General features: G+C 35.6%; 1 protein-coding gene across 1 annotated transcript in view; it reads left to right on the forward strand.

The window, feature by feature from the left end:
* The window catches only part of STAU2 (staufen double-stranded RNA binding protein 2), a 304,556-nt gene that overhangs the window by 26,691 nt on the left and 262,746 nt on the right, over positions 1-15,119 (forward strand). The window contains 1 exon segment of the mRNA XM_030304456.2: positions 2,245-2,375. Coding sequence (XP_030160316.1) covers positions 2,245-2,375 — 131 coding nt within the window.

Genomic DNA, 15,119 nt, shown 5'->3' on the forward strand with positions numbered 1-15,119 from the left:
GCAGAAAGTAATCCACTTGCGTGTTTTATGCTTAGATTTTAAAGTGTTGCTTAGTACTGATTTGTAGGGGATGAAAGAAAACTAAAAAGCAGTTAATGTGTCTATAAATGAGATGAAGGAATAATATAGGATAAAGTAATTTAATATAGTATTAGGAAAATAATTTGAAGCTGTAGTATTTAGATTACTATACATTTAAAAATCTTAATGTCAAGATAATCTGGGGGTTAAGTAGGATAGATTTATTACCCTTATTTTACAGGTGAAGCATAGAAGGCTTAGTTTAATTAAGTAAGAATCATTAAGACCTTACAGGTTAGGGAAGGATTTCTTGAATAAGACATAGAAAGCAAAGATTGGTAAATAATAATATATAAAATAATCAATTAAAAAAAAAGATGGAAGCAATTCCCAAAAAAGGAGACCCAAATGATCAATAATATGAAAAGATGATTATCTTCACTAGGAAAATGGGAATGCAAATTAAAATAATAATGGAGATAACAAAAAATGTCAAATATCAGATTATCAAAAATTAAAATGCCTGACCATTCAAGTTTGAGGGGAAGTGGTAATTCTCATACTGCTAGGGGAAGGTAACGTGGTATACTCACTCTGTGTGCCATTTGGCAACATGTTTTTACTCGTAAGAGTAAAGAATTGAAGCAACCTAAATGTCTATTAGTAGGGGAAGGGATTAAAAAACCGATATGATATTGTGATAGAAATTATTATTATTATTTTTTAAGTATTTTTTTATTTTTAACATTTGTATATTTTTGAGAAACAGAATGTGAGTGGGGAGGGGCAGAGAGGGAGACACAGAATCCGAAGCAGGTTCCAGGCTCTGAGCTGTCAGCACAGAGCCTGATGTGGGGCTTGAACCCACGAATCAGGAGATCATAATCTGAGCCGAAATTGGAGGCTTAATTGACTGAGCCGCCTAGGCTCCCTGTGATGGAAATTATACAGCAGTTAAAAGTAATGCAATGGATTTATATAAGTTATAATATCAAAAACATAATTGAAGATTGAAGAAAGTAAGTTATGAAAATTATGTTAATATTATGTTATTACTATTATGTTAAATTATGTTAATATTACTATTAATGTGACTACAAAACCACGTGTGTATGTATACATGTATATCAAGACTATATATTTTTTCGTGGACATACATGCATGCATATATAAACGTATTTTAAAATATCCCAGAGGGATATATTCTAAATTTTTTTTTTAATGTTTACTTAATTTTGAGAGAGAGATGGAGACAGAATCTGAAGCAGGCTCCAGGCTCTGAGCTGTCAGCACAGAGCCCGATGCTCAGCTGAACTCAAAAACTGCGAGATCATGACCTGAGCCGAAGTCGGATGCTTAACTGACAGAGACACCCAGGCGCCTCCCAGAGGGATATATTCTAAATTCATATAGTAGTGGTTTCTGGAAAGGATAAAGGGAGCTTAACTGGAATATAATACTTTTCTTTTAATAAAATTAAAACAGTCATGGAAAAACTGATTTCAGTTCTAGGTGGTAGGGACATGGACATTGGTTAAATTATCCTTTTTGCTTCTTTTAAAATTTCGTCAGAAAATAAAAAGAAAAGGAAGTTGCTAAAAAATAATAGTTGGAAGAGCTAGTACTTAGACTTGATTCCCAAGTCTAGAGCTCTTACAGTTAATATGCTGCCTCAAAATTAGAAGGAAAAAAATCAGACCAAAAGATAAAAAAGGTTGGGGCACCTGGCTGGCTGTTGGTAGAGCACGCAGCTCTTGATCTTGGGGTCATGAGTTTGAACCCCATGTTGGGTGTAGAGATTTCCGAAGAAATAAACTGGAAAAAATGATTTAAGAAGGTAGAAAGAATTTAGTTTTATGGTAATAAGAATTGGGAGAATTGTGTTTATTATAAAATTTTTTTGAGAGGAAAGGGAAGTTATAAATTAAAAATTATTATAATATAATTTAAAAATCTTTAAGCATGTTGTTATCAAAAAATATAGAGAGGGCATCTTAGGTACTTAGGGAGAAAGTTACCTTAATTTACTGTTTAAAATGTGATACATATTTCTGTTGCATGTAATGGAAGACTGTAGATGATTTGATTTTTTTATATAAAATTCATGAAAATAATTTAATCCAAATTTACAATCTAACTTCAATCGAAAAAAGTCAAAACTAGCTTTTCATCCATTTTGTAAAGTCATTCTTCACAAAAACTTTACAGCCTTTTTATTTACAGCTTCTCTCCAAGATAAAATGGCAAACCCCAAAGAGAAAACTCCAATGTGTCTGGTAAATGAGTTAGCCCGTTTCAATAGAGTCCAACCCCAGTATAAACTTCTGAAAGAAAGAGGGCCTGCTCATTCGAAGGTAAGGTTATGAAGAGAGGTGGTGAGACATGCTTATCAAAGTCTATCAGATTTGTCATCTCAGGTTTTAATTGTGCTTCATTTTGCAGGGGAGGGGCAGCAGGTTACCTGAAGGCTCTTAGTCCTATTTTACCAATGTTTAGAAGTCTGTAACTAAACAATTTTATAGCTCATTATGGTTTACAAAGCTCTTTCAGATACAGTACTTCACAAAAATCTTAATCATGAAGTGTGAATTTTTGATTTCTGTTTTGTAAATTAGGCAGAGAAAAGTTAATTGACTTGCTTAATAGTAGTTCATAAGTGCCAGTGCCAGCACTTGAATATGTGTTCTTTGGCTCCCAAGTGCAGTATTCTTTCCATGAAATTATAACTGCTAAAGTAAAAATGGAGACAGGAAGTCTAGCAACAGTTACCTAGTGAGACATCTTTCCCAATGTGATATGGAATTCTAAGTTATATCATTTATAAAAGTTGTATATACCAGTTATTATTGTTTATACATTCATGTATAATATTGTTCTCTTAAGTGGAAAAGCAGCTTATATTTATATATGTAACTTCATGCATATATGTTTATATGTATACATGTTACAAAGAAGTTTATAATCAATGCATTTATGTTTGAACTCTATTCATATGTTTTAAAAATCTCAGTTGTACACAGATTTCTTTGATACATTTTTAATCATGGATTTGAAGGTTATGATAATTTTCATAAATTTTTGTATGTTGAAGTAATTGATTCTCTAAAAGTTGGTTAATCAGTATAAAGCAGCTGGCTATTTATTATTTGTTTTCTAGCACCTCCTTCAAAGTAAGGAATAGAAGATGAAACTCAAATCCATTAATTCAGTTCCCTATTAGAAGCTTTTATGAAGATTTCTTGTCAACAGTTTAATTTATTCATAAATTAATGATTTATGAATATGATATGATTTATGATTCATATCATTTGTGTAGAGAAAAAAGTTGTGGCCTTGGTATACCTGTTAAGTCATTTATCCTGACTCTCTTTTAGACGCATTAATTCATATTCATTTCATACTCTTTCTGCCCTTAATCACATCGAACTGTTTGCATTTCTTAGAATGTTTCATGTTTTTTTCATATCTCTTTCCTTTGCCTATCTTGTAGCGCCTCCCTTCCTTGAGGGCCTTTTGTTCTTATTCATTTTTAAACACTTAGGTCACATACCACATCTTCTAAACTTCTGTGAAACTTCTCTGATCCCTGCCCTGGGCTTTCAGGAGGACCTGCCTTACGCAGGTGTAGACGTTGTGCTGTATGTAATGATGTATGTTGATCATTAGTCTTGTACTAGACTGAGCTTCTTTAGTGTTAATAAATATTTTATTCTTTTGTATTTTATGGTTCCTCTGGTGTCTGTCTTCGTAGCTCCTAATTTCTAATTCCAGGAATTCTTCCTTGAGATAGCTCTTCAGCTTTGAATTTCATGTGAATAGACTAACCTCCGCGTCCTCACATGGTTGTCATTTTGCTCACCTCTGGGTGGTTCCATCATGTTTCTCATGCCTCACTTTTACTCTGACTCATCATGTATTAATTTTTGTTGATTTCACTGTCTACAAAGATTATTGTTCCAACATGCTGACATTTCAGTTTCTTGGGCTTTTCTTATTATCTTGCTTCCATTCTCCTTCAGCCACTCCTTCCTGTGATCATATTACTGACATTATCATTACCAATAATTGCAAGGCCCTCCAAAATTTTAATCTCAAGCATTCATCTCTCTCTTACACCTCCTAACTTTCTAGTTCATTCCCTCTATTTGACTTCAGTAGTTCTTCCACACCACAAATCCATTGATTTCTACCACTCTTTTACTCTTTCTCACTTCCCTCAGTCCTCACTTAGTTCTTAACCAGCTTAAATTCCATATACCTTGTATAGACCCTCAGCAGTTTTGCTCCCCTTGGTTAGCACTTGCTTGGCAAAATCCCGGCCTAAATCCAAACTCTGCCTTTCCTTCTGCACTGTGGATGGACTACCTGTAGGGCGGCCAGCCCCTCTATTTCTGTGCTAGATCCCAACTCCTCTCACCTATTCAAGGCTATTCCTCTAGCTTTCCCTCTCCTTCCCTCCCCTCCCTTTCTTCAGTGTCATCAGTTTCCCTCTCTAAAGGACCAGGTTTGTTGTGGTCCACCTTCTGGTTTCTGGACAGTCCCAGGACTCTCTTGGGTTCTAAGAAGATTTGCGGATTCTTTTGCCAACCTGTGTTGTTGCTCAAGGTGCTTTGGTCATAGACCACCCTATTTAGCTGTAGCTCATTTTTTTTTTAAAAGAGAAAGTACTAAAATAATTAGCAGATTCCTAAGGGAAATATAACATTTATGAGTCTAATTTTCATTATTAGTGTTAGAATTAATTTGCTGGGTCTGGATCCCTCTTGTGGAAAGCAAAGTCACTTTCATTGATGTATGTCTACCAGTAGTTTTGAGACATGTAATGTATTCTAATGAACTAAATGATTATCTCTGGCATCAAAAATTTAAACATAGCTCTAGTTCATTTGTTTTCTTGGGACATTAACCAGTTATATGACAATATACATATTTGTGTATGCATGCATATATGTTTTTATGTTACATACACACACACCTACAGTAGTGGTTCTCAACCTTGGTTGTTCATTGAAATCACAAGGAAGCTTTAAAATATACTTATGCCTGAGTCTTAACCTCAGAAATTCTAATTTGATTGGTCTTGGATGAGGCCCAGACATCAAGTTTTTTTTTTTTTAAGCACTCAAGATGATTCACATGTGCATCCAGAGTTGAGAAACATAAATGTCTTCAAGGTAGTGTGGAATTATCTTTTCATACATACTTCTTGATGGGAAATAGTGATCTGTCTTATGTTTACATGCTTTCCTCTTTCCCACACTGAGTCTTATAGAATCTAAGCAGCTTATGGCAACTTTTAACCTATGACTATTAAATAAAAAATTACAATGTTTTCTTTGCCCTCTTTTGTTTCTCTGCTCACTTTCAAGTTTAATTCAGAAGTAATTTAGTATACCTTATGTTAGTGTGAGTTACTGTGATATTGCTGTATATCCTAGGTAACTAAATACAGTTCTTCATTTTTTTTATGGATTGTTGTTTAGATTTTTCATAGCTCTAAAGAAGGCTATTATAATGTGAGTATAAAGAAAAGAGCCAGAAAGAACACAGAATGGTATTTTCTTCTTTTCCTTTATTTCCCTATTTTGAGAAGTTGTTGGTATGCATGAGTTAAGTGTTGAGAAAGCTCCAGGAGCGACACTTCAAGGAGGTTTACTTTGGAGTAGCTTTATTATTGAGGGAGACCGTATCATCCAGTGGTCTTGAAGCCAGATAGTCCTTTTTTTTTTTTTTTTTTAACCTTAGCTAGATTTGTCAGGCTTGATTTTTGCCCTACATTATCCAGCTGATGTAGCCTTGAGAAAGTAATTTAGAGTTTCAGTTGTCTTATCTGTAATTTTAGAAATTATGATATCTGTTCTAGAGTGGTGTAATGGAAGGATGATTTATAAATTCTTGGCAACTATGTTGATGATGGGAGTACTCAGATAATTATGTCATTGCTTGTTAGTAGTATATATGATTAAAAAAATCATTGGTAAAATATCTATTGAGTGTTTGCTGTGTGACAGGCACTTTGCCTTTATTGGAGCTTCCTACTCTGGTGTCTTCTCTGATGATGTTTCTTTTTGGATATTGTGGATACAAGTCCTTTATTAGATATATGTTTGGCAAATATTTCCTCCTACTCTGTGGTTTATCTTTTCTTTTTTTAACCGTATCTTTTGAAGAGCAGTAGTTGTTAATTTTGATGAATCCCAATTTCTTCATTTGTTCTCTGTATAGATTGTGCTTTTGGCCTCATGTCCAAGAAATCTTTGCCTCATCAAAGATCATAAGATTTTCACGACATTTTTTCCTAGATATTTTATCACTTTAGGTTTGACATTTAGGTCTTACATTTAGATCTAATTGCCGTTTTGTGTTGATTTTTGTATGCCATGTGAGATATGGAAGAAGGCTTATTTATTTCTTTGTAGATGCACGTCCACTTGTTGACGAGACTACCCTTTCTTCACTGCATCACTTTTGCACTTTTGTCAAAAATCAGCTGTCCATATATATGTTTATTTCTGGAGTCTGTTCTATTCTGTTGTTTTCTCATCTGTATGCAAATGCTGTGTTTTGTTTGCTGTGGTTTTCTAATTCTTGAAATCTGGTAGTATTATCCCTCTAATTTGGTTCTTCTTTTTCAGAATTGTTTCTTTGCATTTTTATATGAATTTAAAGTCAGCTTGTCTGTTCTATGAAACACCCTGCTGGGATTGTGAATAGAACTGCTGTGAATCTGTAGCTCAGTTTGGGGCAAATTAACATGGTAGAAAAATTGAGTCTTCCAACCTGTGAACAAAGTATCTCTCATTTATCTAGACATTATTTAATTTCTTTCAACAATATTTGTAGTTCTCAGTAGACAGGTATTTTATGTCTTTAGGTTTATGCTTCAATATTTCATATTTTTGATGCTATTTTAAAAATTTCAATTTCTTTAAAATTTTTTTTTAATATTCATTTTTGAGAGACAGACAGAGACAGAGCGCAAGCAGGGGTGGGGCAGAGAGAGAGAGGGAGACACAGAATCCAAAGCAGGCTCCAGGCTCTGAGCTGTCAGTACAGAGCCCAATGCAGGGCTTGAACTCATGAACCGTGAGATCATGACCTAAGACGAAGTCAGATGCTTAACTGAGCCACCCAGGTGCCCCTAAAATTTCAATTTCTTTTTTTCTTTTGATGTTGACATTTGATTGATTTGATGTGATTTTTTAAAAATATAATTTATTGTCAAGTTAGCTAACATACAGTGTATATAGTGTGCTCTTGGTTTCAGGAGTAGATTCCCATAATTCATCGCTTACATACAACATCCAGTGCTCGTCCCAACAAGTTCCCTCCTCAATGCTCATCACCCGTTTCCTCCCTCCCCCACCTCCCCCCACCAACCCTCAGTTTGTTTCTCTGTATTTAAGAGTCTTTTAAGGTTTGCCTCCCTGTCTGTTTGAAACTTTTTTTTTCCCCTTCCCTTCCCCCATGGTCTTCTGTAAAGTTTCTCAAATTCCACATATGAGTGAAAACTTATTGTCCTTCTCTGACTGACTTATTTCATTCAGCATGATACCCTCCAGTTCCATCCACATTGTTGCAAATGGCAAGATTTCATTCTTTATTATTGCCAAGTAGTATTCCATTGTATATATAAACCACATCTTTTAAACTTTCAATTTCTAATTGTTCTTACTGATTTTGCTACCATATAAAAAGACACCAGTTTTTGTGTATGATTAATGTACTATACTCTGAAATCTTGCTAACCTCATTTATCAGTTCTAGTAGCCTTAAAAAAATTTTTTTTAAAAGATTTTATTGGTGGTTCCACATGTCATTTTGAATAAAGACAACTTTAAATCCTACTTTCCAATCTTTTTTTTTTTTTTTAAATTTTTTTTCAACGTTTTATTTATTTTTGGGACAGAGAGAGACAGAGCATGAACGGGGGAGGGGCAGAGAGAGAGGGAGACACAGAATCGGAAACAGGCTCCAGGCTCCGAGCCATCAGCCCAGAGCCCGACGCGGGGCTCGAACTCACGGACCGCGAGATCGTGACCTGGCTGAAGTCGGACGCTTAACCGACTGCGCCACCCAGGCGCCCCCCTACTTTCCAATCTTAATGTCTTTTATTTATTTCTCTTGCCTGATTGGACTGGTTAGAATTTACAGTGCAATGTTGAATAGAAGTGGTTAGAGCAGGTATCTCTAACTTCTTGATCTTATGGGCAATATTTCAGTTTCCCCCCATTAATTATGATGTTAGGTGTACCTTTTTTTTTTTTTTGTAGATGCTTTGTATCAGATTGAAGAATTCCTTTCTACTTAATATTTACTGAGAGTTTTTAACATGAATAGATGTTGATTTTTGTCATGTTGGTTCTTCTGCATTGATTGAGATGGTAATATATGGTTTTTCTGTTTTTTTTTTTTTTTAAATTTTTTTTTTTTAACATTTATTTATTTTTGAGACAGAGAGAGACAGAGCATGAATGGGGGGAGGGCCAGAGAGAGAGGGAGACACAGAATCGGCAGCACGCTCCAGGCTCTGAGCTGTCAGCACAGAGCCTGATGCGGGGCTCGAACTCACGGACCGTGAGATCGTGACCTGAGCGAAGTCGGACGCTCAACCGACTGAGCCACCCAGGCGCCCCTGGTTTTTCTGTTTTTAATCTCAATGTTGTGAATTACATTGATTGATTCTCAGATGTAGAATTTACCCTTGAATTCCTGGGATAAAACACCTAGTTATAATGTATTAAAATACTTAGTTATAATCTCATTTCTATATTGATGGATTCCATTTGTTAATATATATGTATATTTTTAAGTTTTTATTTAAATTCCAGTTAGTTAAAATACAGTATAATATTAGTTTCAGGTATACAGTATAGTGATTCTACACTTCCATACAACACCTACTCATCACAACAAGTGCACTACTTACTCCCCATCACCTAGTTTATCCATCCCCCTACCCACCTCCCTTTTGGTAACCATCAGTTCTCTATAGTTAAGAGTCTGTTTCTTGGTTTACCTCACTCTTTCTTTTCTTCCCCCCCTTATTCATTTGTTTTGTTTCTTAAATTCCACATGAGTGAAATCATATGATATTTGTCTTTCTCTGACTTATTTTGCTTAGCATAATACTCTGTAGCTCCATCCGGGTCTTTGCAAGTGGCAAGATTTCATTCCTTTTTATGGCTAAGACTCTATTGTATGTATGTATGTATATGTGTGTGTATCTACATCTATATCTACATCTATATCTATATCATCTAAATCTAAATCTGTGTCTATATCTATATCTACATCTATATATCTGTATCTGTATCAATATCTTTATCTATCTGTCACCTTCTTTATTCACCAGTCAGTGGACATTTCAGCTCTTTCCATAGTTTGGCTGTTGTTGATAATGCTGCTATGAACATTGGGTACATGTATCCTTTTGAATAAGTATTTTGTATCCTTTGGGTAGAGATTGCACCTAATGGTGCAATTGCTAGATTGTAGGGTAGTTCTGTTTTTTTTTTCTGTTTCAAGTTTTAATTTAAATTCTAGTTAGTTAACATATAGTATAATATTAGTTTCAGGAGTAGAATTTAGTGGTTCATCACTTACATATAACATCCAGTGCTTATCCTAAGTGCCTTTCTTTTTTTTTCTTTTTTAATTAGAATTAAAAACATTTTAAAGATTTTTTTATTAAAATATTAAAAAAATTTTAATGTTTATTTTTGAGAGAGGGAGAGAGACAGAGGAGAGAGAGAATGAGTGGGGGAGGGGCAGAGAGAGGGGACAGAGGATCTGAAGCAGACTCTGCGCAGACAGCAGCAAGCCCGATGTGGGGCTCAAACTCATGAACCATGAGATAATGACCTGAGTCAAAGTAGGACACTCAAATGACTGAGCCACCCAGGCACCTTAACAAGTGTCTTTCTCTTTATTTATCTATTTATTTTATTATAAAATTAAAAAAAAATACTTATTTAGAGAGAGAGGGAGACAGAGCATGAGCGGGGAGGGGAGGATGGGCAGATAGAGAGGGAGACACAGAATCTGAAGTAGGCTCCAGGCTCTGAGCTATCAGCACAGAACCTGATGTGGGTCTCGAACCCACGAATATCGAGATCATTACCTAAGCTGAAGTTGGACGCTCAACCGACTGACCCTCCCAGGGGCCCCATCAACAAGTGTCTTTCTAAATATCTGTCACCCATTTAGCCCATCCTCCTGTCCATGTCCCCTCCAGCAACCCTCAGTTTATTCTGTGTAGTTAAGACTGTCTTTTATGATTTGCCTCGCTTTTTCTTTCCCCTATGTTCCTCTGTTTTGTTTCTTAAATTCCACATATGAGTGAAATCATATGGTATTTGTCTTTTTCTGACTGATTTATTTCACTTAGCATAATACACTCTAGCGCCATCCACATCGTTGCAAATGACAAGATTTCATTCTGTTTGATGACTGATACTCCATTATATATATACCACATCTTCTTTATCCATTCATCAGTTGATGGACGTAGGCTCTTTCGATAATTTGGCTATTGTTGATAATGCTGCTGCAAACATTGGGGTGCATATGCCCCTGCGAATCAGTATTTTTGTGTCATTTGGGTAAATACCTAATAGTTCAATTGCTAGATTGTAGGGTAGTTCTTTTTTTAATTGAGGGGCCTCCATACTGTTTTCCAGAGTGGCTGCACTAGTTTGCATTCCCACCAACAGTGTGAGAGGATTCCCCTTTCTCCACATCCTCTCCACATCCAATACCTGTTGTTTTCTATGTTGTTAATCTTAGCTGTTCTAACTGGTGTGAAGTGATATTTCACTTCATATCTGTATGTCTTCTTTGGAAAAATGTCTATGTCTTTTGCCCATTAAAAAAAATTTTTTTTTAATGTTTATTTACTTTTGAGAGAGACAGAGGCAGAGACAGAGAGAGACAGAGAGAGCGAGCACGAGCAGGGGAAGGACAGAAAGAGAGGGAGACACAGAATCCGAACCAGGCTCCAGGCTCTGAGCTGTCAGCATAGAGCCAGACACAGGACTTGAACTCACAAATGGCGAGTTCATGACCTGAGCCAAAGTCAGACGCTAAACTGACTGAGCCACCCAGGTGCCCATCTTTTGCCCATTTTTAAACTGGATTATTTGTTTTTGGGTGTTGAGTTTTATAAGTTATTTATAGATTTTGGATATTAGCTCTTTATCAGGTCATTTGCAAATATTTTCTTCCATTCCATAGGTTGCCTTTTAGTTTTGTTTTGTTTCCTTTGCTGTGCAGAAGCTTTTAATTTTGGTGAAGTCCCAATAGTTGATTATTGCTCTTGTTTCCCTTGCTTCAGGAGACCTATCTAGTGAGAACTTGCTACAGCCAGTATCAAAGAGGTTATTGCCTGTATTCTTCTCTCAGATTTTAATGGTTTCCTGTCTCATATGTAGGTCTTTCATGCATTTTGAATTTATTTTTTTTTGTATGTTATAAGAACATGATCCAGTTTGATTCTTTTGCATGTTACTGTCCAGTTTCACCAGCACCGTTTGTTGAAGAGACTTTTTTCCATTGGATATTATTTCCTGCTTTGTTGAAGATTGGCCATACCATTGTGGGTTCATTTCTGGGTTTTCTATTCTGTTCTATTGATCTTTGTGTCTATATTTGTGCCAGTACCGTACTGTCTTGATCACTGCAGCTTTGTAATGTAGCATTAAGTCTGGAATTGTGATGCCTCCAGCTTTGTTTTTTTTGTTTTTTTTTGTTTTTTTCCCCAAGGTGGCTTTGGCTATTTGGGGTCTTTTGTGGTTCCATACAAATTTTAGGATTATTTGTTGTAAGTCTGTGAAAAATGCTGTGGTTATTTTGATAAGGATTACATTAAATGTGTAGATTGCTTGGGGTAGTACAGGTATTTTAACAGTATTTACTCTTCCAGTGCATGAGCATGGAATGTTTTTCCATCTCTTTGTGTAATCTTCAGTTTCTTTCATCATTGTTTTATAGTTTTCGGAGTCCAGATCTTTTACCTCTTTGGTTAAGTTTTTGTTTTTTGGTGCGATTGTAAATGGGATTGATTCCTTGATTTCTCCTTCTGCTGCTTCATTTTGGTGTATAGAGATGCAACAGATTTCTGTATGTTGATTTTGTATTCTGCAATTTTACTGAATTTGTGTATCAGTTCTAGCAATATCTGGGGTGGGGAGGTCTTTTGGATTTTTTATGTAGAGTATCATGTCATCTGGAAATACTGAAAGTTTGACTTCTTTGCTGATTTGGATACATTTTATTTCTTTGTGTTGTCTGATTGCTGAGGCTAGGACTTCTACTACTATGTTAAATAACAATGGTGAGAATGGACATCTCTGACTTGTTCCTGAAAGTAGAGGAAAAGCTCAGTTTTACCCCATTAAGTATGATATTAACTGTGGTCTTTATTATGTTGAGGTATGTTCTCGGTATGTTCTCTCTAACCTTACTTTGTTGAGGTTTTTTTTTTTTATCATGAATGGATATTGTACTTTATAAAATGTTTTTTCTGCATCTCTTGAGAGGATCATATGGTTCTTATCCATTTATTTGTTTGTTTGTTTGTTATTATGTTTATTTATTTTTAGAGAGAGACAGAGACAGAGTGAGAATGGGGGAGGGGCAGACAGGGAGGCACAGAATCCAAACCAAGCTCCAGACTCTGAGCGGTCAGCACAGAGTCCAATGAGGGGCTCAGACTCACAAACTGTGAGATCATGACTTGAGCTGAAGTCTGACGCTTAACTGACTGAGCCACCCAAGCGCCCCGGTTCTTACCTTTAATTAATATGGTGTATCACATTGCTTGGTTTATGGATATTGAACCACACTTGCAAATGGGAATAAATCTCACTTGATCATGGTGAAGGATTCTTTTAAGGTACTGTTGGACAAAACACAATTTGCTAGTATTTTATTGAGAATTTTGCATCAGTGTTCATCAGGAATATTGGCCTGTAGTTCTTTTTTCGTGGAGTCTTTGTCTGGTTTTGGTGTCAGGGTAATGCTGGCCTCATAGAATGAATTTGGAAGTTTTCCTTTCATTTCTTTTTCTTTGGAATAGTTTGAGAATAGGTATTAACTGTTCTTTAAATGTTTGGTAGAATTCCCCTGTGAAGCCATTTGGCCCTGGACTTTTGTTTGTTGGGAAATTTTTGATTACTGATTCAGTTTCTTTGCTGGGCATCAGTCTGTTCAAGTTTTCTATTTCTTCCTGTTTCTGTTTTGGTAGCTTATATGTTTGTAGGAATATATCCTTTTTTTCCAGGTTGTCCAACTTGTTGGCATATAGTTTCTATAGTATTCTCTTATAACTGTATTTCTGTGACATTGGTTGTGCTTTTTCTTCTCACATTTGTGATTTTATATATTTGTGTTCTTTCTCTCTTCTTTTTGATAAGTCAGGCTAGAGATTTATCAATTCTATTAATTTTTCAAAGAACCAGCTCCTGGTTTCATTGATCTGTTAGTTTCTATATCATTTAATTTTTGCTCTAAACTTTGTTATTTCCCTTCTTCTGCTGGCTTTAAGCTTCATTTGTTTTTCTTTTTCTAGCTCCTTTAGGTGTAAGCTTAGGTTATTTATGTTAGATTTTTCTTGCTTCGTGAAGTAGGACTGTATTGCTATATACTTCCCTCTTGTGACTACTTTTGCTCCATCCCAAAGGTTTTGGGACATTGTGTTTTCATTTTCATTTATTTCCATGTATTTTTAATTTCTTTTTTGATTTCCTGGTTGACCCATTCATTATTTAGAAGAATCACTTTGTACTCTTGCCGGTTTTTCTTGTGTTTGACCTCATAGTATTTTGGTCAGAAAATATGCATGGTATGATCTCATTCTTTTTGTACTTGTTGAGGCCTGATTTGTGATCAATTATGTGATCTATTCTGGAGAATATCCTATGTGCACTTGAAAAGAATGTGTATTTGGGGGCTCCTGTGTGGTTCAGTCGGTTAAGTGTCCGCTCTTTATCTCAGCTCAGGTCTTGATTTCAGGGTCTTGAGTTGAAGCCCACTGTTGGGCCCCATGATGGGCATGGAGCTTACTTGAAGAAAAACAAGAAAAGAAAATAATGTGCATCCTACTGCTTTAGGATGGGATGTTCTGAATATATCTGTGAAGTCCATCTGGTCCAGGGTATTATTCAATGTCACATTTCCTTGTTGATTTTCTGCTTATGTGATTTATCTGTTGATGTAAGTTGGGTGTTAATGTCCTCTACTATTATTGTTTTATTATCAATGAGTTTCTTCATGTTTGTTATTGTTTTATATATTTAGGTGGTTCCATGTTGGATATATAAATATTTAAAATTACTAAATCTTCTTGTTGGGCAATCCCCTTTATTATGATATAGTCAAGTCCGTTTGCATGATAAATGTTTCTCCATCCCCTCACTTTCAGTCCACAGGTGTATTTAGGTCTAAAATGAGTCTCTTGTGTATAGCATATAAATGGGTCTTGTTTTCTTATTCATTCTGACTCCCTGTGTCTTATGATTGCAACATTTAGTCCATTTACCTCAGAAGAATTATTGATAGATATGTATTTAGTACCATTTTATTACTTGTTTTGTCTTTGTTTCTGGAGATTTTCTCTGTTCCTTTCTTGTCTTTGTCACTTTTGGTTTTTCCTTTCCACTTAGAGAATTCCCTTTAACATTTCTTGCAGGGCTGGTTTAGTGGTCATAAACTCTTCTAGTTTTTGTTTGTCTGGGAAATCTTCATCTTTCCTATTCTGAATGATAGCCTTGCTGGATAGAGTATTCTTGGCTGCAGATTTCTCCCATTCAGCATGTTGAATATATCATGCCACTCCCTTCTGGCTTGCCAAGTTTCTGTTGAGAGATCTGCAGCTCGCCTTTTGGGTCTTCCCTTCATGCCACATCTTCTTTATCCATTCATCAGTCGATGGAAACTTGAGTTGTTTCCATAATTTAGCTATTGTATGTATAATGCTGCTGTAAACGTTAGGGTACATGTATCTCTTTGAATTAGTATTTTTTTTTTTTAATTTTTTTTTTTCAACGTTTATTTATTTTTGGGACAGAGAGAGACAGAGCATGAACGGGGGAAGGGCA

This window comes from Lynx canadensis, chromosome F2, assembly GCF_007474595.2.
Source record: "Lynx canadensis isolate LIC74 chromosome F2, mLynCan4.pri.v2, whole genome shotgun sequence".
Classification (NCBI taxonomy): Eukaryota; Metazoa; Chordata; class Mammalia; order Carnivora; family Felidae; genus Lynx; species Lynx canadensis.